At 47.7% G+C, this 23,841-nt stretch overlaps 2 protein-coding genes across 7 annotated transcripts in view; both read right to left on the reverse strand.

The window, feature by feature from the left end:
* The window catches only part of MLKL (mixed lineage kinase domain like pseudokinase), a 29,093-nt gene extending 13,441 nt beyond the window's left edge, over positions 1 to 15,652 (reverse strand). The window contains exons 1-7 of one of the 5 annotated variants that reach the window (XM_065925006.1): positions 15,015 to 15,289; positions 10,520 to 10,985; positions 8,510 to 8,581; positions 7,201 to 7,396; positions 6,061 to 6,158; positions 4,871 to 5,006; positions 2,362 to 2,446 (exon numbers count right to left, since the gene is read on the reverse strand). In XM_065925006.1, the coding sequence (XP_065781078.1) occupies positions 2,362 to 2,446; positions 4,871 to 5,006; positions 6,061 to 6,158; positions 7,201 to 7,396; positions 8,510 to 8,581; positions 10,520 to 10,973 (1,041 nt within the window). In that variant the 5' untranslated portion in view covers positions 10,974 to 10,985; positions 15,015 to 15,289. Of the gene's footprint in view, positions 1 to 2,361; positions 2,447 to 4,870; positions 5,028 to 6,060; positions 6,159 to 7,200; positions 7,397 to 8,509; positions 8,582 to 10,519; positions 10,986 to 15,014; positions 15,304 to 15,441 lie in introns of those variants that run through there. The other 4 variants (XM_065925005.1, XM_065925003.1, XM_065925002.1 and 1 more) reach the window with 4 other exon arrangements.
* A 4,754-nt stretch (positions 15,653 to 20,406) lies between these two features.
* FA2H (fatty acid 2-hydroxylase) overlaps positions 20,407 to 23,841 on the reverse strand; it is a 56,565-nt gene continuing 53,130 nt past the window's right edge. For both annotated transcript variants that reach the window (XM_065920422.1, XM_065920423.1), the window contains exons 6-7: positions 23,158 to 23,410; positions 20,407 to 21,805 (exon numbers count right to left, since the gene is read on the reverse strand). In XM_065920422.1, the coding sequence (XP_065776494.1) occupies positions 21,726 to 21,805; positions 23,158 to 23,410 (333 nt within the window). In that variant the 3' untranslated portion in view covers positions 20,407 to 21,725. The remainder of the gene's footprint in view (positions 21,806 to 23,157; positions 23,411 to 23,841) is intronic.

Genomic DNA, 23,841 nt, shown 5'->3' on the forward strand with positions numbered 1-23,841 from the left:
AGGCGCATGGGCTTCAGGAGTTGCAGCAGGCGGGCTTCAGCAGTTGTGGCTCACCGCCGCATAAGACTTGGCATGCTGTAGTCATTCTAATATTACTACATTAGATATGTACAGGGCTTCCTCAGTTGATAACAACTCCACTGTGTTAGGATGGACAGGGGTGCCTGGAGCTACCAATGGCTCGTTTTCTCTTGGAGGCAGACAAAACAAAATCAAAGAAACAAAAAACCTCCAACAACACGGGGGATCCTCTCTGTCGTGTCTGACCCTATGTGGCCAATGCCATGCTCTTAAAGAAGGCGCAGCACAAGAACACGTGTGTTCTTGCTCCGTGTACATCTGTCATCAGCACCACTTGTGTGCAGAGGGCTGTCTGGGCCAAATGCAGCCAGGGAGCCAAAGCTAGCGGCCAGAATTAGATGCTTACGTGGCTCCTCCCTCTTTTAGTCACAAGTTCAGGGAGCGCTGACATCCTCTGACATCTGGCTCCATGCTAACCACCAGGGGTGAGGAGCTGAATAGCACATGTTACAGTCACACGTGATGAGCACCAAGATTGTGGCATAGACTCCGTGCTTTGGGAACACTTACTTATATTACACCAATGGCGGGGAGATCCAACCAGTCCATCCTAAAGGAAATCAGTCCTGAATAGTCATTGGAAGGACTGATGCTGAAACTGAAGCTCCAATACTTTGGCCACCTGATGAGAAGAGCTGACTCATTGGAAAAGACCCTGATGCTGGAAAAGATTGAAGGCAGGAGGAAATGACAGAGGATGAGATGGTTGGATGGCATCACTGACTCAATGGACATGAGTTTGAGCAAGCTCCAGGAGTTGCTGATGGACAGGGAAGCCTGGCGTGCTGCAGTCCTTGGGGTCACAAAGAGTTGGATATGACTGAGTGACTGAACTAAATTGAACTGAGTGGTGGGGAAAGACATCTGAAGAGAAGAAAAGACCTGTCTCTTGATATTCAGAGAAAGCTATCTACAGATGACAAAGAATATATTCTTTTAGCATTTGGAAACTGTGGACATGGGGTAACAAAACCCTTTTCCTCATCCACAGGACAATCTGAATGTCAGTGAACTTTTTAGTTCTATTCCCCTGGGAACCTGTCAAAAACAGGCTGCTACTTATGCTCCTAAGTAATACATATTGCTGCTGATTAATAAATGACCAGTGATTAGTAAGTCATATATGGATGGGAGGTCGGAGTGGTGGGGACTATGAAGAGCTATAGGGATGCTGGTTATGTGGTGACACATACCTGGCATGCCCCTTGTGGGGATGCTGGAAGGCATGCCTACAGAGTTGTTATAAAAAAGAATATCGAGGACTTCCCTGGTGGCCCAGTGGATCAGAATCCACAGTGGATAAGAATGCATGGGACACAAGTTTGATGCTTGGTCCAGGAAGATCCCATGTGTTACAGAGCAACTGAGCCCGTGAGCCACAACTACTGAAGCCAGTGTACCCTAGGGCCCGCAGGCTGCAACGACTGCAGCTCGAGTGCCTAGGGCCTGTTCTCCACAACATGGAAGCCTCTGCAACGGGAAGCCCTCGCTCGCTGCAACTAGAGAAAGCTCTTGCAAAACAACGAAGACCCAGTACAGCCATAAATAAATAAAAAACGCAGTGATACCACACACACACACACACACACACACACAAACTCCTCCAGTTTGAAAAAAAAGAATATTGACTCCTGTGAGTCGTGAGGCTTCTAAGCTTCTCCTGCACCTGCGGAGCGGAGCCTCTTTCTGTCGCACTTGGGGTGAGGGTGAGGAGATTATCTCCTGGAGGATTTCGGGGGCTCCCATTTGATGGCAGGATTTGATGCTGCCTAGGTGGCAAGCTGTTTCCTGCACAATACCCTTCTGATTGCCTCCAGGTGCCACGTGCGGGCCACGGCCAGTCTGTGAGTCTGGATGCCTCCTTGGACCTAAGACGACGCCCTCATGGGTGTTGCAGGGACACTGAAGCGGTGTCCAGGCATCTAAGAGGCGAGGGCTCTTAGCCCGCCCCTGCTGGGAGGACAGTGGGGGAGACGAGCATCAGAAGGGCAGGGAGGATTGAGTCTGTCCAGTGGGGGTGTGGGGGGCGCGGTCCAGGCATGGGACCCGCCCCTGCTGGGTGGACAGTGGTGGAGACGAGCATCAGAAAGGCAGGGAGGATTGAGTCTGTTCAGTGGGGGCATGGGGGGCGCTGTCCAGGCATAGGAAGCGCAGAGCTCAGTTCCACGGCGAAGGCAGAGAAACCAGCAGGCACAGGCTTTCAGGGAAACACGCACGCCTCTCCCAGCACCAAACAGTCACATGGGTCAACTCAGAGGGTGCCTGCAAGGCCACACTCACCTTCACGCTGTAGTCTTTAGTCACCAGGAAGCTCCTGCTGCTGATGTTCCTGTGGAGTTCTGAGGGTGTTTCCGAATGGTGCAGCCTGACGTGACCAAAGGCAGGGTATGTTAGTGACCTTCGCACAGACTTTCTTTCTTTTAAAAAAAATTTTTTTTATTTATTTCATTTTTGGCTGCGCAGGGTCTCTGTTGCTGTGTGGGCTTTTCTCTAGTGGCGGAGAGTTGAGGCCACTCTCTAGTCACAGTGCTCCTCTCTAGTTTTGGGCTTCTCATTGCAGTGGCTTCTCTCGTTGCGGAGCGTGGTCTCCAGACACATGCGGGCTTCAGTAGTTGGAGCATGTGAGCTCAGTAGTGGCAGCTCCCGGGCTCTAGAACAGAGGTTAGGTAGTTGTGGCCCATGGGCTCAGTAGCTCTGCAGCATATGGAATCTTCCTGGACCAGGGGCCAAACCCGTATCGCCTGCATTGGCAGACGGATTCTCTACCACTGAGCCACCAGGGAAGCCCCTGCACAGGCTTTCTTGAAAGGCATGACAGTCACTACCAGGATAATGAGGTTGGTCAGTACCAAGCCTTCTTCTTGCATAGGTATCCATGGGTTAGTGGAAAAACCAGGATGCAGAGGTGAGATCTGACAACTGTGTGCTGCATGCTTCTGTGGGGCTCTGCCTGGGAAGTGCTGAGCGGAGCAAAGGGCTGAGCCATGGCTGGATGGTTGGGCCATATCTAGGGCCCTTCTGCTTGAAACAGAATGGAAAGCTGGGGTCTCCACCAACTCAGTAAGTGGTGAGGACTTCCCAAGTGGTGCTAGTGGTAAAGAAACTGCCTAAGTTCTTCGGATGAATGGAGCTCCTGCCTCCCATTTTGGACTTCTATTACAGAGTCTGCCTCAGGTTGGATTCTCCCAGAAGCAGATCATGAGCATGGACCGTACAAGTGACTGATTAGGAAGGTATTTCTAGCAATTAAGCTCTCATGCCACAACTACTGAAGCTTGAGCTCTGCAACGAGAGAAACCACCGCAGTGAGAAGCCTGGGCTTCACAACTGGAGAATGGCCCCCGCGCTCCACAGCTGGAGAAAGCCTGTGCAGCGACGAAGACCCAGAGCAGCTAAAGATAAATCAGTGAGTAAAACTTTAAAAGAGATGATAGTCCAGGAAACCAGTGAGGGAGGTGTGGAAGCAGGGCAGAGAAAGAGGAGAAATCAAGCAAGGGCGTGACTTCAGGTGAAGTTCCAGGCTCAGCCTAATCCCATGGGGACCTCTGGAGAATGACTACCCCTCAGGGTTTGTTCTGCACGAAGCAAAGGACCTGGACTTTTGTACCCACACTGGGTGTTGAGTGACTACAAGTTGGGGTGAGGGAGGGGAGGAGAGAAACAGGGGCAGGGGCAGGGGCTGTAAAGTTCCTGGGCGTTTTCAGCTCTCAGGGCCTAGGCGTGCAAGCATCCATAGATGTTCCTCTACAGATGGCGGTGATGAGCTGTTAGCAGCAAAGTGTGCTGAGTGGTGGGTAAGAGTGCAGATCAGGTAAGAAGGATCAGCGGTCCTCTGGATAGGCATTGACAGTGTCCCCTACAGTCCGAAACTCCTTCTCACAAAACCCACTAGTGTACAAAGTTGAGAAGGAATAAACTGTATGATTTCCAAGAAACAGCTAAGGAAGTATTCCCCAAAGTATGGGATAAGTGGTATGCAAGGTGATATAGTAAGAAAGGTATTCTTCTTTTAATTCTAATCTTTCTGATTATGTCAAGAAGAAAGTCTCAGTTTGGTTCTGGATGTCTTTGACACTTCTCTAAATCTGCTAACATCTCCTCTGCGAAAAGATAATACTGGTCTGAATTGCAGATCTTTTGCTAGGCAGAGACGTTTAACCAGAATTTAATGACATTGTTTTGGTTTTATTTGTGGTCACCTATTTGTGCTAAGTGATTCTGGTCTCTAATTTATGGTAGTAATAGAAAATGTCCCCTGTTTTTTCCTAACTTATTTAGGTGTTTTCTTTTTTTTTTACAAAGTGAGCTAATCGAAAGGAAAATATTAAATAAATAATCTTGGCATTACTGTGAATATGGTAATAACTACATATGTGGCCTGTTAGTGACTGACTTTTGGGGGGGTTTGGGCTAAAGGAACCATAGATTATATGCGAGAGTAGGTAGAGTTGGTGGATAAAATATAAAACATCCAGATGATTTTGAATTTTGAAAAATCAATACTTTTAAAAAAAGAAAGTACTAAAAATGTATAGGGTTTATATGGAATTCTGTATATCTGAAATTTCAATAAAAGTATATCTGGTGTCATATTTGGAACATACTTACATTGTACTAAAATTGTTTATTGCTTACCTGAAATTCAAGTTTAACTGGACCTCTTGTATTTTTATTTGCTAAATTTGGTGATTTGCTCAAGGAGGCTTCCAGTCTGTTCTCTGCTTGTCTCTGGGTCAAGTGGAGGCAGACTCATCCTCTCCCTCTGGGAGCCCTCTGCCCACGCTGGTACCTGTACAAGCCTCTGGCTGCCCCCAGGGTCAGGATGATGCGCTTGGCCAGGTTGAGGTCCTTTTCCCGATCCAGCAGCTCCCTCAGGGTCCCAAGCTCACAGTACTCCATGACGATGGATAACTGAGGGGGCATCACTGATGGAAAAGAGCCGATTGCTGTGAAGATGCATCCTGCTCAGAGGTCCTGCTCTCTGTAGCCCGTCCCACCCTCTCTCTAAGAGACAGACGCAGCTCTGCTGTGCTTCTCCGTCCCCGTCTCACATGGTTTGACTCCTTGAATGAGTCCAGTACCCACAGAGTCCCCATATCTCCTCTCTGTGGCATTTGGCATGTCAGAACTCTACACTTCCCCTAGTTATTTGAGTAACTGACTCCCCGACTCAACACTACAACCCAAGAGGGCAGGGTCTGCTGTGTCCAGACAGTGCTCATGGGAAGTTGAAAGACTATGTTGAGTAGGGGAGCTCAGACAGGGAGCTGAGACCTCAGGGCAGGGCCATGAGACGTGTAAGAACTGACGTACACAAAGTGAGTCAGTCACCTTGCTGTCACCCAAGAGGATAAATGTTACTAGAAGTTTTCTTTTAGCCTGGGATTCTGTGCTCCAAAGTCAGGTCACCTGAGCCTGTGCAGAAACTTCCAGAGGGGCTAAGAAGGGAGCTGCTCTGTGCCCTCTGTAGGCAAAAGCAGCAAAACATAAACAGCAGGAGAGGCCACACTGTGAGAGGAAATGCAGCCACATTTAAAAAAAAACAAAAAAGAAAATGAACCTGACAAACGAAGCTCTTGGTAAAGGGCAGGTTAATTTAGCTTTTAGATTCCCTCTACACTAATGATCAAGGTTAGATTCCTTATTTGGGTCAGTCAGCTTTGCAATGTTTTATTGCAACAAAATACTCTCATCACCCAGGTCAGCATGTGAACAAGTATCTCCTTGGTTCCCAGGGAATCAGCAGGAAGAGATGTGGTTGCATTAGTGCAAACCAGCCCTCAGGCTGAAGCCAACTTCAGGCCTCTTCTCCTGAAAGAAGATGAGAACCTGCATCGTGGGATGTGAGGAAATGAATGTCAATAATAAAAGCACCGTGCAGATGCCATCCTTTGAGCTGCTGTAGTGAAACAATGCAGGAAAGCACAGAGATATATGACAGACCAGAGTGAGCATGCCCAGGCCTAGAGGCACCCTTACCTGCTTCATCAACGCAAATCCCAAACATGCGCAGGATGTTGGGGGAGTCAAACTTCTTCATGGTTCTGATTTCATTATTGAAAGTATGCCTCACTATTCTATGAGAATAAAAAGGGAAAATAGGATTTCAGGATGGGGAGATCCTTCAGAAAACCTTCAGTGTAGGGACCGTCTGTATGCACGGGGCTTGAAGGATCATCGGCCTTTCCCTGTGGCTCAGACGGTAAGGTGCCCGCCCTCAGTGCGGGAGACCCAGGTTCGATCCCTGGGTCGGGAAGATCCCCTGGAGAAGGAAATGGCAACCCACTCCAGTATTCTTGCCTGGAGAATCCCATGGACTGTGGAGCCTGGTAGGCTACAATCCATGGGGTCACAAAGAGTCAGGCACGACTGAGCGACTTCACTTTCACTTGAGGGATTATCAGCATCTCCCAGGGGTGAGGGTAAGACGTATACAACCTGTTCTAGAGTCACCTGGTAATTCTTAGTCAACTTAATATATGCATACCCTATAATACATCAGTTCCTCTCCTAGCAATACAGCCCCAAGAAATTCCCATACAGGGCCATAAAGGGATACCTATGGCAGCATTATTTTTGATGGGCAAAAGTTAGAAGTAGGTTGTGTTCCATCACTGGAAAAAGAGGCAAAATGTGGATTTCCACCATGGATAGCAGTCAGAAGGAAAGGACTACAAGCATAGTACAAGTTTCACGACGCTGAGTGAGAAGGGTAAGAATAGCAGGCGGCAGACATGTCACACTACCGTCTGTGAACATTTAAAATGCACACATTAAAAAAAAACCTCACACATATAATAACAGCAAACATTTTGCAAGAACACATACAAACAAAATAATTTATCGTCTGTGAAAGGGATGGGAAAGCAAGAAACAGGAATGAAAGGGAATCTGCCTTTAAAAATATCTAAATACATGAATAAACAAGAGACGTTTCTAGAATTGACTTTGGAAGACATACCTTCAAGTCTAGACTGTGTTCCTTAATAACAGAGAGCAAATATTTAACCCTCTGGGGTCTGAGTTCCCCCTATCAAAACATGGAGACAGTCTGCCCCTCTCCTTGAGGAGTTACAGACAGGAAGTAACTAGGGGACAGAACCATACAAAACAACTCACCCAATGCCTTGGGCCTGGGAGTTCTTGAATACTTTTATGGCCACTGGAGATTCGTGGTATTTTCCTTTATAAAGTGTGCTGGATTTATTTTCCTTTAGTAGGATCCAATCGGCTTCTGGAAGCTCCTCCTTCTTAATCTCCTTGATTTGATCTTGTGGGAACCCCTTCTTGGGTTTCTGTGAATCTGACCTCATCCCTAGGACAGAAGGTAATAAAGAGTCAATAGCTGAGGAGGGTGTGTTATGAGGGAAGAGGAATCTTAGCAACGCTTGAGGGGGAAGCCCCACCTAGTGAACCAAAGCTGGGTCTGCCTGGAGCTTCTGATTGCCTCCTCCCAGGAGAGATGTCCCAGTGCCTCTGAGTGATCGGTAGAGACATAGCTGATGGTAACAGAAATGTCTCACGTACTTCTCTCCCCTCTTCTTCGGATCCTGCCTTCTCCAGCCTACGCCCCATCTCAATCCATCTCTCTCATCTCCTCCTACTGCACAACAGCTTGGTGCCTTGGCGTTTGACACCTTGTCTAGTGAGTTCAGTCCTAACAGGCAGATACACAGTTTAAGCTCAGTAACCCCACTGTTCTGCGTCTTTCCTCTCCCTTACTCTGTGCCATGGCCGGGAACTTTCAGAAGGCAGTTTTTCTCTGTATCTTAGTTTCCTCTACACATAGGCTCTAGCATAAAGCAGAGACTCACAGATGTGTAGAATGGATAAGCATTTTTGATTTTATTTGAATTTCTTTTTTTTTTTTTAATTTTTGAAAACTTTTAATTTCGTATAGCTGATTAGGTATAGGTGATTAACAAACAATGTTGTGATAGTTTCACAGGTACAGCAAAGGGACTCAGTCATACATATACACGTATCGGATTTTGAATTTCTTCTTGGAAATTCAGGAAATGAATTGAAGCTTTGATGCTATCTAGAGGAAGTCATCAGGGGATTTCCCCGGAAGTCCAGTGGTTATGATTCTGAGCTTCTACTGCAGAAGGCATGGGTTCAATTGCTGGTCAGGGAACTAAGATCCACAAGCCACAAGGAAAAAAAAAGATAGAGAGAGAGAGAGGAAGTTGTCAGTACTTTGACAGGTGCTGGAAGATATCTTGCTGGTCAAGAAACCCTCTTCAAACACAACCCCATGCACAAAAGCCTGGGCCAGCCATGAACACATCCCCAAAACCTGTGGGCTGCTTGCAGCCATCCAGCCCAGAAAAAGGACCAGAGTGGGGTGGGGGAGCCTGAAGTTCCTAACAAACTCAGGATTTCTAGTTTGGGGCAGCCAGAAGCAGCAGGGCACATGACAACTCACAGTTCCTCACGGCTTCGATGGTTTCCTTCATGTTGTCCAGTTGCCTCAATAAAGTTTTTACAGTTTCTTTCTCTGCAAGAAAAACAGCAGCAAACACTCAAAAACAGAAGCGCTCAGTAAAAGTACACTGAGATACCCTTTTCTCATCTCTCATGTTCGCCACAGTAGGAATGATTGCTGTTCACAAATATCTGGCTCTCCACTTCTAAGCAGACAGGAAGTGCCCTGATGCATGACTGCATGCCTTGCTTTGGCCAAAAAATGAAGTGAAAGAACTTTTCAGGGAAGTCTGTGTCAACAAGAAAGTGCCACAATACTGAAACATCCGGGAGGATGACAGTTACCTGAGCATCTCCTGGACTTTCTCTGAATGAGAAAAAGACATTTCCTTCTCTAAGACACTGAGGTTTTTTTTGAACCACGGTATAATCAAATCTATCCTGACTTATATATTCAGAAATATGTTAAAAATGTATCCTATACTAGATAGGGTGACCAACCATCCTAGTTTTCTCAGGACTGAGGAGCTCTGAGGATATGAGACCTTCAGTGCTCAAACCAGGAAAATCTCATCAGACAAACACATACATGGTTCGTAGCCATAATATTTCTATAACCTATGTGGAAGTTAATCTGGCAACCTGTATCAAAGTTTTAAAATGTCCATACTTTTTGATCTAGCAATTAGACTCAGTAACTCAACTTCAAGGAATTTCCCCTAAGGTGATCCTGAAATACATACAAAAAGACTCACTGTAGAACTATTAACAATAGTAGAAAACTGGACACAATTTAAATGTCCATCAATAGAGAGCTCCTTGAATATATCTGGTCCCTATAAACCAAGGAATACTAGATAACTCTATGGGTATTTATATGGAAGAATATTTAATGAGCTTATTTGATGAGAAAAACAAGGAGAACAGTGTACTTAATATGCTATTGATTGTACAACAACAAGAAAGAAAATATGTACTTGACTCTCCAAAAGGCTATTCAAGAAACTGGTAAGAGAGCATGTGTCTGGGAGTGGAACTTTAATGTCAAGGGTGAGAGGCAGATTTCCACCTCCTGCGGGGTCCTTTTCGTGCCTTCTGAATTTCGTCCTATGTGAAAGTATTACCGAGTCAAAATGTTTTCACACAATTGCAGGAAGTATAGCCTTTCCTCCAAGTTGATGACACCGAGGTGCCAATGAACGCTAAAGATGAGGAAGGCCAGGGACCAACCCCACTCTTCGGCAGGATCAGCTGCTGCGATGCGTTCAACCTCGTTTCAACCCAATTCCTGACTCCAGTTTTCCTCAGTGGTAGGTGTTTGGTTGAGGGAATTAAAAATGCCTCACTCTTCCTCATCAAAAAAACAAGCAAACAAAAAACCGTTTGCCTACAGGTCTCTTCCGTATCCAGTTTGTGATGCTGGAGAGTCTCCGGCGCACCTGACTGAGGAGGCACCATCTTCCACATCAAGGGGGAGAACGGTTATCCCTCTGAGTTCCAGTGCCCGGAAGGTTCATTGAAACTCTCCCCTTAACCCCTCTCCCTCCACCCACACCCCTAATAAGAGGGAGGGATCTGGAATTAACATCACCACGATCTGCAAAAGTGTAAAGTCATATCTGTGTCCATCGTTCCCCCTCCAGCCCAGCCCGTGTCTCATCCCCTTGGAGCCCTGCCCTCCGCTCAGTCCAGCCCGGGCCACTCTGACCCAAGCCCCTGCCACGTGAGCACAGCCTCTGACGTGGTCTCCTGACGGCAGTCGCACCTCCACTCTTGCCCCGGGTCTGCGGAGTTACTGGCCCCGAGCCTTCACTCCCATGTCGTCGCATCACACATCCACACTCTGGCTGTAGCCTCATGGCGGGCACCCCACTCCACTCAGACGTCTGGAATTCTGAGTCTCGTCGACAGATACCTGCCAAAACCTCTTCAACCTTCCTGATTTTCCAGTAAACCAAAATGAGACTAATACCTCTGCATGTGCATTCCCCCAACTGAAAAAAATCCTCACCACTCAGTCCTTGGAGAGCTTTCTTGTCCTCCTCTGCATCCTGTTGATCTTCCTGTTGCCAGGACGCTCCTGGGCTGAGGCTTGAAGTGTGCCTCCACTGATCCACCTGGAGCAGCAGAGAGAGCTCCTCCCAGACATCGCTCAGCCTCTGGTTCACCCCACCAAAGACTATGCTGTCATGCCCTGCTGTTAGAAACTTCTGGATATTGGACTTATTGCTGAACTTGTCTATCTGCTCCTTAGCTTCCTCTAGGGCAGCCTGGAAACGGCTCAGTGCAGTGGTGATCTGAGAGGGCAGGTTCCTCTCTCCTTGGTCCTGGAGCATTTGCAGAGGCTGCAGCAGGCCCTGGACTCGGTCCCCTAGACGTCGGCACTGTTTCCGGCAGTATTTCATCTCCCCACACTGGTTGTAGATAAGCTGGCCTAAGGAGATGATCTGCTTCAACTGATCCATACCTGGAAGAAACTGATGGGATCTGTGTAAGTCCTGGGACCCTCTTTCATATTTACTACTGGGATAAGGGAACATCAAGGGTGTCTGTGATTTAAATGGCTGAAGAGGTCTTCCTATTGTTTTCATGTAAGGTAGAGATGGCTTGCATCCACCAAAAGCTTCCAGTTTTAGCTGGGAAGTACTGGCTTTGCCAGGGACTTCCCCAGTGGCTCAGCAGTAAAGAATCTACCTGCAATGCAGGAGATGTGGCAGGAGCCGTGGGTTCGATCCCTGGGTCGGGAAGATCCCCTGGAGGAGGAAATGGCAACCACTCCAGTATTCTTGCCTGGAAAATCCCATGGATGGAGGAGCCTGGCAGGCTGCAGTCCACAGGGTCACAAAGAATCCAATATGACTTGGTGAATAAACAACAAATTGGCTCAGCTAGGACTACATCTCCCAAACTTTCCTGCAGCTTGATGGGGCCATATGACTATTTCTCACCGAAGGGGTATGAGCAATAAAGTGTTACTAGGGGTTTGAGTCAGGTTTGTCTCCTCCACACACTGTCAGCTGGTAGTATAGGAGGATGTAGCCCTGAGTGTGGTGGAGCTCAGGAATGAAGAATCTGGATCCCTGAAGCATCGCTTGGAGGAGAGCTGCTCATAAACCTGGAATGACTGTCATGGACTGTTAAGTTAGCAAGGAATAAACTGCTATTGCATTTGAATCATTATATTTTGGGGTCAGTTTGTTAAAGCAGGTCAGCCTATTTTAACAAGCATATCCTGCCAAAGTATAGGGGTGACCATAGGACAGTGGGTTGAAATGTTCAGATCTTGTCTAAAGAAGGTAAGGATTACCTAGTCAAGTCAACAGCTGCTGCTCTTCAAGGATAAAGGGCCCAGTGGTAGAAGATCTTCTAGTTTTTAGAGAGCAGTTAGAAATCTGGATTTTTATACTTAATCTCTCAATTTAAAATCCTGCAACCAATTCAAAAAATGTTTTAAAAACTATGCAGTCCAACACTGTGTTGGTCAAATAAACTTTGTTTGCCAACTGAAGATTGCCTTTGAAGCCTCAGTTTACAACCTTGGCCACAGCCAGCTGAGGACATTCAGAACTGTAATAGAAGCCGGCTTCTGTTAATCTCAAACTTTTCTGTTTCTTTCTTCAATGCTTGAGCATGCCTGCCTCCATGGTCCACACCTTCTTCCCTCTCTATTGTGTTTTTAGCACTCTGTAAATTTGCTTCACCCTCTCCACTGGCCGATGCATCAGTAAGACTTCTTGTTATAAGTGCTGGTCCCTCAGAGGCATTTGCATAAAGACTAAAAAATTTTCCAGGCTCAGAAGAGTTGCGGTAGACATTCGTGTTGCCTACACAGTATCCATTTCTCTGCTTTCTAATGCATTGTGTGTGTGCTCAGTTATGTCCTACTCTGAGGTCCCATGGACTGTAGCCCACTAGGCTTCTCTGTCCATGGGATTTTCCAGGCAAGAATGCTGGAGTGGGTTGCCATCTCCTACTCCAGGGAACCTTCCCAACAGAGGGGTGGAACCTGCATCTCTTGCCTCTCCTGCATTGGCAGGCAGATTCCATACCAGTAGTACCACTTGGACTACCTTCATATTTTCTGTAACAATCTGTTCCTCCTTTAATCAGCAATCTGTTTGTGGGGCTCTGGCCCTATCCCTGGTTCTAAGGGTGACGCTTGATGTCTCTAAGCCAGAGGTTCTAAACTAAAGGTGATTTTGCACCACCACCACCACTGGAACTTTTGGCAATATCTGGAGACAGTTTTGGTTGCCACAACTGTGGAGTGGGTGTTCCTGACACCTAGCAGATAGAGGTCAGGATGCTACAATGCATAGGGCTGACCCTGCTCCCAACAAAGAACTATCCAGCCCCAAATGTCATTAGTGCAGGGGTTGAGAAACCTTGATCTAAGTCATCAGACAATTCCTCATAGCTTATCACAGTGATTGGTTCTAAACTAGGCATCTGGGCTACTTTGAGGGGAATGTTTGCTGGGGAACTTCCTGGCTCCTCTAAGACAGCCCAGGAAGCCAGCTTCTAACTCTCAGTCTTTATTGGAATATGAATAGAACTCTGATTCTAAAGCTGTGGAATGAGGCTAACCTACAGATGGCAGAATGGAAAGAAAAGAACCCAAGTCCTTGATGACAACATTGAGCCACTGGTTCGAATTGATCCTGAGGTCTACCCCGTTACTAAATGACAGGCTTCAAGAACCAATAACTGTCTCTATTGCTTAAGCCAGTTTGAATCATATTTGCTGTACATGCAACCAAAAGCAACTAGGTTCAGTAATGAATGATGCTAACATCGAGGACCATGAATCGCTCTATTTACCAGATACAGGCTAAGGGATTTGGAACCAGGAGGTCACAGTGGTTATCTTAATTTTGTAAATGAAGATACTAAGTTAGGGACAAGGTTGCATTTAAATAAGTACAGGGCCACAGAAACAGTTTCCAACACAGTTTTAAACAAAGTTAATCTCAACAGTTCAATGAAACAGGTAGGAGTAGTAGTACTAGTTAGGAGAAAGTCCTTGGCCTGGAACCAAATCTGGCTTAAAAACGGAGTAAAAAAATTAGAAGTGAAACCAAATAAGCAACTAATTGATACTTTTTGTTGTTATTGTCTTAGCATTACATTGATCTAGGAAGGGAAGTAACAGGTGTTAGGGCATGCCTAAAAAAGATTCAAGGAGTCTCAGGCTACCCAGCTATTCCTAGTTGCTAAGCAGAGACTCAAGGCCATTTTTGGGGGACTCCTGGGGGCAGTGAACTTTATGCCTTTCTCTGGTCTACTGGAGACAGAGCAGATATGAAAGTGTTGCTCAGGAAAACTTGAAGATTTCAGCTTCGTAGTTCCAGCCTCCAGTTCTTATTCAAAAAAGCCATATTTCAGCAATAACTAGTCAAAAGATAATGGGGAAAATACCCAACTCATCTTAAGTTAAGCAACAACTTAAAAGAATTCATTTGACAGGAAAAGTGATGACGTGGTATGAAGAAAACCACGGAAAACAAAGCCTCAAGAAATGGAGAGAACTATTACTTATTTTGGCTGGGGAGATTAAAAATTACAAACCTGGAAATCCTTTTCAAATATAAATCTAATTTAATGCAGTTCCAGTAAAACTCTCAATGGTACATTCTGGTATTGAAACTAAATGATCCTCAAGGTTCATTTGAAAGAGGAAATTAGTAGGACTAGTCAGGATTCTTGCAATAAAATAGGGACCCATCTATCAGCTATTAAAATTATAATAACTAAAATTGTTTAGGGCTTATTGAGTATAGGATAAAGATATCAAAAGGATGAAAGGGAATATAAATACATACACTTTTACTCACCAATGTGAATTTCTAGGAATTTGTGCTGTAAAGAAGGTCCTATGTGTATAGATAGATGGATGCTAAGGATGCACACTGAGGTGCTAATTATAATATGTAAAACTGCTAACATCCCTAATAAGGTTATGTTCATAGGTTCCTTGCAGGAAAACAATGAGGGGTAAAAGTCATTAATTTTAAAAGTGAAAAATCTTAAAATGGTTAGTAACAATATAAATCCATGAAAAATTCTGATGCCATTTCCCCCTCTCCTCCAAAAACTGGCATCAAGCATCCTTTTCTGATGAGACTTTTAACACAGAGTTATTCCTCTTGTGCCTAAAACGGGCTCTGGAAAAGGAAGAGGGCATTAACCATCAAGACGTGGGATCAGCTCCCGGCATTTCCGCACTGACTGCCCGCGGCGGGGCTGTGCAGGGCAGTGGGCCGGCTTCCGGAGGCCCCTCCACGGCGACCCCCACGCGTCCCCTCCCCTACACCGTCCCCACGTGTCCACTCCCCTACACGGCGGGAGAGGGAGGCCGCACCCTCGGGGCCGAGGAAAAGAAACCAACCGGTCCTGAGTTCCGGGAAACGGGCCTGTGGCTCCCCCCTCACCGCCCCGGATCCCGGCTGCGCCCTGCAGCCCGCGCGCCCCGGCACCGCGCCCGCCGGGACGACCGCCGGACTCACCCCGTCCTTCCCGGAGCCGTCCAGTCGGTCCGGGGCGAGGTTCCCGGAAGGCAGCGCGGCTTCCCGGACGTTCAGCCCCCTGACACGAAGTCTGCGGCTGGAGACCGCGGGAGGTGCCGGGCCGCGTGCTTTGTAGCCCGCCGGCCGGCAGGCCCGGAACAGACGCCAGGGGCTGGGGGCGGGCGTGCCCCTCGGAAGCCCGGCGGCCTTCTGCTCGCCGGCCCTGCACGCCGCCCTCGCGGCGGGCCCCGTCAGCCTGTCGGGCGGGGAGTCTGACGCCCTGCTCGGAGCGGTCACGGGGAGCTGTAGCCGCCCCCAGGCTCAGGCGCCTTGGTTCCCTAGATCTCTTTCCAGGCGCTTCAGGCAGAAGGCCCTCGCTTCCTCCTGGTATTCTCCCCCCGCCCTGTCCACCTCTCCCCCACCTTACCAAAATTTCTCAGCAACTCTTTCGAGTTCCACGTCTTCTGCTTGGGGCTGAGGACTCAGAAAAGAATAAGGTCCCAGAAACTAGTACAGCGAGCACCCAGTATGGGAAGGATTAGGTGAGAAAAAACAAACAAACAAACCAAAAACAGAACTAGAGAGGAGATTCTCGTGTCTGCTTCTCGCTGCTTGAAAATATCGAGTGTGGGGGGAAAGTGCCAAGGGAAGAGACACACAGGCGGGATGGCTCAGGAGAGGTGTGGGCGGGTGTGGGTGCGGCGGAAGCCAACTCCTCCAAGGTCGCCACAGAGACTTCTGTTTCGGTGTGAGCCGCGGTTTCCGTCCATGGGATTCTCCAGGCAGGAATACTGGAGTGGGTTACCGTTTCCTTCTCCAGGGATCTTCCCGACCCAGGAATCAATCCCGGCTCTCCCTCATTGGAGGCAGACGCTTTAACCTCTGAGCCACCAGGGAAGCCCTTATTAAAGCTAGCTGAGTCCTTAGCTAGGAAGTCTGAGCAATGTCATTCATTAACTCATCAGACTGTTCCCTCCGAAAGGATAGAATTGGATTGTAAGAGAAGACTTTTTGAGTAGGGAAGACCTGGGTGGAGGATGTCTGGGGTGTTTATTCATTTACATTCTCTTGCCATTGTTCTTCACCTACTGCATTATCAGTTTTCTTCTTAGGTCAGGTTCCCTGGAAGTCTGCGGAAAAGAATTAGGTCCATGTGATTTACTGAAGAAAGCCTCTCAGGATCGAGGGTAGGAGGGGCAGTGGGAGAAAACTAGCTCCGCGAGGATAGCTGGTCTCTGTGGAGACTAGCTTCAGCCAGACTCCATGGAGAAGTCTGGAGGAAGCAGCTCTGGAGCGAAAGCAAGCTCTGCTCTGGATAGATCAGAAGTTAGGTCACAAGAAGTCTTAACAAATTGAAGAAGACTGAAATCATACCAAAAGATGACCCTCCACCGTGGTCATCTTTTCTGACCAGAGTGGAATGAAACTAGAAATCAATAGCAGAAGGAAAACTGTAAAGCTCATAAATGTGTGGAAATTAAACAACTTTTGAACAACCATTCTGTCAAAAAAAGAAATCCAAAGAAATTCAGAAAGTACCTGGAAACGCAAAACTTAGAGGATGCGACAAAAGCAGTACTAACATCATAGCAATATATATATATATATATATATATAAGTTCATAGCAATACATGCCTACATAAAATAGGAGAAAGGGCCTTCCCTGGTGGTCCAGTGGTGAGAACCTGCCTGCCATGCAGGAGACAACTTCAGTCCCTGCTCTGGAAGGATCTCACATGCCACGAGGCAACCAAGCCTGCACACAGCTACTGAACCACGGGCCCTTGAGCCCGTGCTCTGCGAGCAGAGAAACCACCGCCAAGGAAAGCCGAGACACCACAGTGAACAGCCCCGTTCACTGCACTGGGCACCCCTGGGGGCTCAGCTGGTAGAGAATCTGCCTGCAATGCGGGAGACCTTGGTTCAGTCCCTGGGTCAGGAAGATCCATTGGAGAAGGGCTAGGCTACCCACTCCAGTGTTCTGGCCTGGAGAATCCCAAGGACTGTCTAGTCCACGGGGTCACAGAGAGTCCGACACAACTAAGCAACTGTCCCTTTCACTTTCACTTTCTCACCACAACTAGAGAAAGCCCACACGCAGAGAGGAAGATCCAGGGCAGCCATAAATTAATTAAGAAAAGGAGAAGGATCTCAAACAACCAAACTTTACACTTCAAGGAACCAGAAAAATAAGAACAAACTAAGCCCAAGGCTAGCAGAAGAAAGGAAAGAACAAAGAGTAGAAATAAATGAAATAGAAAAATAATAGAAAAAATGTGAAATGGAGTTTATTTTTTAAAGATAAACTCTACAAACCCTTAGCTACACTAAGGAGAAAAAAGAGAAAATTTAAATAAAAAGAATCATCAGTAAAAGACATTACAACTGATGTCACAGAAATAAAAATGAATCAAAAGAGACTGTAATGAGGAATTCCCTGGTGGTCTAGTTTTCACTGCCATGGACCTGGGTTCGATCCCTGGACAGCAAACTAAAATTCCACAGCACAGACAAAAAAAAAGACACAGAGAGACTCTGATGGATGATCAATTATGCCAATAGACTGTGTAAACTAGAAGAAACAGGTAAATTCCTAAAACATACAGCCTCCTAGGACTAAATAATGAAGAACAGAAATTCTGAACTTGCTTGCTCAGTTGGTAAAGAATCTGCCTATAATACTGGAGACCCGGGTTGGATCCCTGTGTCAGGAAGATTTCCTGTAGAAGGAAACGGCAACCCACTCCAGCATTCTTGCCTGGAGAATCCCAAGGACAGAGAGTCTGGTGGGCTACAGTCCACGGGCACAGCTTAGCAACTAAACCACCACCACCATAATTAATAATGGAGACCGAATCAGGAATTTAAAACCTCCCAACAAAGAAAAGCCCAGGGCCAAATGGCTCCAAACATTTAAAAATGAATTGACCTCAATCCTACTTAAACTCTAGCAGAATACTGAAGAAGAAAGAACACTCTGAAGTGCATTTTATAAACTCAGCATTACTGTGATACCAAAACCAGACAAAGACTTAAGACAATTACAGGCCAGTATCCCTGACGGATATAGATACAACAATGCACAACAAAATACTAACAAATCCAGCAACACATTAAAAGGATCATACACCATGAGCAAGTGGGATTTATTTCTGGGATGCAAGAATGGTAACATATGAAAATCAGTTAATGTGACACACCACATTAACAGAATAAAGGATAAAAACATATGATTGTCTCAATCGGTGCAGAAAAAGCATTTCACAAAATTCAACACTCTTTAATGATAAAAACTGTAACAAATTAGGAATAGGAGGAAATTATCTCAGTATAACTAAAGCCGTGTATTATACTCTCAGCTAACATCATACTCAATGCTGCAAAACTGAATGCTTTTCCTCCAAGATCAGGAATAAGGCCAGGATGCCAGCCTTCACCACTTGTAATTCTCCCCCTCATTCTAATCCTTCCACCTCTGTAACTCCTTATTTTTTCAATTGCCTCCTAAATAAACCACTTGCATCTATATTCTTGTTTTAAGATTTGCTTTTTAGGGAACCTTAATGAAGACAGGCTCCCACATTTATGTTTTCATCAAAACGATATTTTTTCTTCTTTTTCTTATCACTCCTTTCCCCTGGATATAAGATGATAAGTTGTCTCAGATGGAGAGCAGATGAGAGTTTTGGCATTTTCCAAATTTCACATTCATCCCATAGTATCCTTAATTGGTAAGTTATTCATTATACTGTTATTACTTCTCTGTAAAGAAATCTCTATCAATTTTTTGCAGTCATCGTATTTTTATAGAAAGTTAGAACTGGAAAGTCCATATATATATAGTTCCAGCTTTATCTCAAAAGTAGTAGATGAGATAAAATAATAAGTTACAAGAACAGTTAGGTGGAAAAGATGAAAATTTACAATCACCGATTCCCAGTCACAAGGGCGCAGAGCCTCACGCTGTCGTTAGGGGACAGCAGAGGCCAGGGGACAGGTGGAAAACAATGTACCCTGCCTGAGATCTGACAGAGACAAAATAAGTGAATCGTTCAGTCCTGTCTGACTTTGCAAACCCATGGACTACAGCCTACCAGGCTCCTCTGCCCTTGGAATTCTTCAGGCAAGAATACTGGAGTGGATAGCCATGCCTTTCTCCAGGAGATCTTCCCAACCCAGGGATCAAACCGGGGTCTCCTGCCTTGCAGGCGGATTCTTTACTGCCTAAGCCACCACGGAAGCGACAGAGATGAGATTAACATTTACTGGGGCCTGTATGAGATGGGCTTTGTGCTGGGCACAATCAGAAATAGTACAAAGTTCAAAGGCAGAGAAAAAAATCACATGCTCCAAGTTTCAGGCTTTTCCATCACGCTAGACATGTTGGCATCTTGATAATGTCCCCTGCTGGCTTTAGCATCAAATCTTTGACCCCTCCTTAGGTCTCTTGCACTTGAAGATAAAATTTTTAACTCTAGCAGATGATCACTGAGTAGTGAACCACACTATGAGTGCCAACTGACTTGAGGTTAAGGGCACTTGCTATATTAGTCTCCTCTGTAGGGTGGGGCTCATTCTCTTTCTTCCCAAGGCCTTGTGGAAGTTCCTACCCCCCTGGAAAGTTGTAGCAGGCACAGCAGGAAGCTCTGGGAGACTCTGTCTAATATTCACTGGGTGGCCCTTTTCATTAACAGATTGGCTTTCCCCCTCCCCACATCTTATTACCATGCTACAAACTCACATTTATTTTAGTATTTCTTCCTAGTTCTGTTTCAATCTCTTTAAAGAAGGCTTTTGTTTTTTTTCTCCAATTAACTTTTTGCTCAAACATGCTCATCTTAGACCTGCCTCCTGTGAACTCCCGTATTTACAACCAGTTGGTTTTCTCCTTTCCCTGGGGAATGATGCCCGGTGGTTGGATTCCCAGCACGTTGTAGGGAATGGAGGTTGGATTTCTGCTGCTTGGACTGCCCGGGTCCAGCAGCTTGAGGGATGAGTGGCTCAGTCAGGTGGCCCTAACTTTCAGGCTGGGAGCGGGTGTCCCTCCATGGGCCAGAGTCTTGCCAGCATCAGCTTGTCTATGCTTTCATTTTTGCCTCTGCATGCTTAGGCAGGCAAATCCAGAGCCCACCTCTGCCAGACTACTGAATTAGACCCTGAGTGATGAGGACTTGGAAAACAGTAACGAAACCCAGTAAGATAAGGGTTGGTCTGCTTTTTATCATCACTCTACCCCAGCAATCTACACAAATTGGTCAGTGATCAAGTCAATACTCCTTCCTGCGGGACTTGGCCACCCCCCTCCCACCCTTCTGTGCCTCCTTGGCCTTGACCAAGTCTGTGGGCTGCCATCAATAAGTAGCACCTCATCTTTGGTGGTTTCTTTTCCAATGTTTTTATTTTTCAAAATATACAATTTATTTACACCTTTATTTCACAATGGTAGTTTGTATATTTATTCCAAAATCTTTAAATAACTCCCCAGTAAACAGTACAAATCACAGGATCGGTCCAACTGCTTCCCTTTAACCTTTACACACATTGAGTTTCAAGTAGTAATGGTTTGTGGGTAAGAAGGAACAAAACTAAGACCAAAAAAAAATTTTTTTTTTTTTTACATAAGCTTGACATGTAGGATTAGAAAGGGCAATCTGAGCAGCTACTTGGTCCAGGGCCCAACTAAGGGTATTTATATAGTTTATAAATAAGACCCTCTTATGGGCATCTAGGGTTTTGGTTACCAGGAGGAAAGGGTGGGAACACACCCGCCGGGCTGAGGCGGGGTTTCTGGGAGATAAGGCACCGTGTCAAGGCTCCTTCTCGGCTCGAGGAGGCACCGGCTGGAAGGGTCCTGAGTGATGCGGGCAGGGGCCCACCTATGCCAAGGGGAGGCTGAGAACGCCTGGGGACAGGAGAGGGTTCCCACGCACGGAGAGGTATTTAACCTCCTTTGGGGAAAAGCTTTGTGATTCTGGAGGCCAGAAGAGATGGGAGAGCCGGTTCCTAAAGAGAGGGCTGCCGGCTCCCTCCAGCCTTGAGACCACCTGCAGAGACAGGTGGGGGCCAGCATGTGGACGCTGGAGGTGTCTCTGCCCAAGGCACCTGGTGGTACAGCTGGCGTTGGTCATTGGCAGGGACAGAGGCATCGCCCCAGGATTGGCTGTGGGCCGAGAGAGGCTTCATGCTTTCTCTTCTGAAAGCGCTTCATCCATCTCCGTGTTCTCCAGTCCAGAACTGCTACACCCTCTCCAGGAAGGGAAGGTGGGCCCCGCAGACCCCCTCTTCGCTGTGCATGCAGCAGCTCCAGGGCGGCGGGGGCAGCTCCTAGGGAGCCCAAGGTGCTAAGACACAGGCCTGGGCCCAGGGGTCAGTTGCCGTCACTCCCCTTAGGAACGTCCCCGCCAGGCGGCTCCTGGAGCAGTCCTGGGGGCTGGGGCTCTGGGCGGGTGCTGGCAGAGAGGCTGGGGTGCTCCAGGGAAGAGCTGGTCCCCTAGGGCTCTTAGGCCACCCAGCAGACGGGGCCTTCCTGCACCAAGTCAGGAGGGCAGGCTCAGGGTCATCCTTGGTCAGGGTCTCCCCAGGACCCTCCACCAAGCCCAAGGGCTGGACAAAGCCCGCGCTATCTGGCCAAGCAAACCTTCCTTGCAGGATCTGGGCGGGGTGGACTGGGGTAGCGGCCAAGGCAGGGCTGAGGGCGGGGCGGGGCGAAGTCACTGCGTCTTCAGGTGGGGCTCTTCCGGAGTGAGGGTGTGGAAAAAGTGATCCCAGAGTTTACTGCTGATGCCGAACCCTAGGGCGGGAGAAAAATGGGAGAAGGTGAGGCGCTCTTGAAGGAGTGGGATCTGTTTGGCTCAGAGGGAGCCCAGGCGGGGTGAACACGTGGGCAAGTTTCAACATCACCCCCGACGACCTTCCCAACTCCTGGGGCCATCCTGGCAGAGGTCAGGAGCAGGGTACCAGTGTGCCTAGGCTCCCAGGGATGCTGTGGGAATAACACCAAGGCTCTTATCTGGCCTGCCTTCCTGGGAGAGCCTGGCGCTGCCTGCCTCTTCCTCTCTACCCCCCGCAGTCCAGTCAGCCTCCTTCTCTCTGAAGATGCCAAGTTCATTCCTGCTTCAAGGCTTCGGACCTGTTGCTCCTGGGATGCTCTTTCTCGAGACGTCAGATGCTGGCTTCTCCTAATTTAGGCCTCAGCTCTAATGGTGTCTGTGTAGTGACTCCTTCCTAGACCACTTCAGCTAGCATTCTGCCGTCCATCAGGGTAGCCACTAACCCATATGACTCCTGAGCATTGGAAATGTGACCCTGGGCTACAGTGGGACTGAATTACTAATTTTATTAATAATTAACTTACATTCCAGTGTAAAACCCTAAACTTGGTTTAGTTATTGGAAAACCTATAGGCACATTTGGAGCAATTCATGTATGTGAATCTACTTTTTTGACTGTCGATTTTATAAATTCTAAACATGGATGAAGTATTTCCAATGGAGATTTAGCCCTTGAATGGAGATGAGCTTGTAAGTGCAAGATACACACCAGATATCAAAGACTTAACAGAAGGAAAGAATGTAAAATCTCTCATTAAAAATCTTTTTAGCCACGCTGCACGGCTCGTGGAATCCCAGTTCGCCAGCCAGGGACTGAACCTTGGCCCACAGCAGTGGGACTGCTGAGTCCTGACCACTGGACCCTCAGGGCATTCCCAATAGTGTTTGATCACATGCTGAAATGATAATATTTTGGTTATATTTGGCCTGACAAAGTACATTATTTATATTAACTTCATTGGTTTTACTTGTTAATGTGGCTCCTAGAAAATGTAAAATCCCATCTATAACTCAGCCTGCATTTTATTAGCTAGTGTGGGACCCCCTGCCACTGACACGGTTTCCTGACCATCGCCTTGCTTTCTTTTCTTGCTGGCACTTACCACTGCTCTGGAACGATCTTTGCTATTTATTGGTTTCCTGGTTTTTCTGTCTCTGTACAGCCCCCTGCTCCAGGGCCTAGGATGGGCGTCCCCGGCTTGCCTTTCTGACTGTGAACCCCTGGAACCAAGGCTGGCCCTGGCTGGAAGCTCAGCGGGGGCTGTCAAATGGGAAATGAGCTGAGGGAGCGAGCGGTGCGGCGGGTCCTCACCCGACTGATGGTGTGCAAAGTGGTGCTTGACGTGGTGGGCCTTCAGGTGGTACAGGTAGGAGCCCTTGTGAGGGGAGCCGAAGTGCAGGTAGTAGTGGGTCAGGTCATAGATGACGTAGCCCAGGAGGCTCCCCGCAAACACGGTGCCCGCCACGGCCGCGGACAGGATGAGCCGTAACAGCAGGTAGAAGAAGGCTATCACCAGGGAGGCCGGCACGGGCGGGAAGACCAGGCGGGAGGTGTCGAAGGGCGCCTGCGGACAGAGGCTCACGCGTCAGGACACGGCCGGGGGCCCCGGGGCCTGCCTGCGGTCACACACGGCAGACTGGCCGGAGATGCTCCTTCAGGAGAGGGGCTGGAGTTGCCCAGATGGGCCAGGGAGGGGCGCAGGCCATGTCGGTGGCTTGGGGAGGGCAGGCCACCAAGGCCGAAGGCTTGGAGAGCCTGTCTGGCCCCAGTAAGCCAGGACGGGAGCTGGAAAGCTCCAGGAACATGGAGGTGGGGGTGACGTGGGCAAGATGCTCACAGGTCAGAGTATCTTGCTTCAGATGCTCTGCGCTCAAGAGGCCACTTTGGCTCTGGAACTTGCTAGGTGTGGACAGGAGCCCCCACCCCCACCCCGAGTACCATGCAGGGCACCTCGCCCGAGGCCTGAGGGTGACGAAGGCACACGGGGTGATCCTG

Source organism: Muntiacus reevesi, chromosome 2 (assembly GCF_963930625.1).
Source record: "Muntiacus reevesi chromosome 2, mMunRee1.1, whole genome shotgun sequence".
Lineage (NCBI taxonomy): Eukaryota > Metazoa > Chordata > Mammalia > Artiodactyla > Cervidae > Muntiacus > Muntiacus reevesi.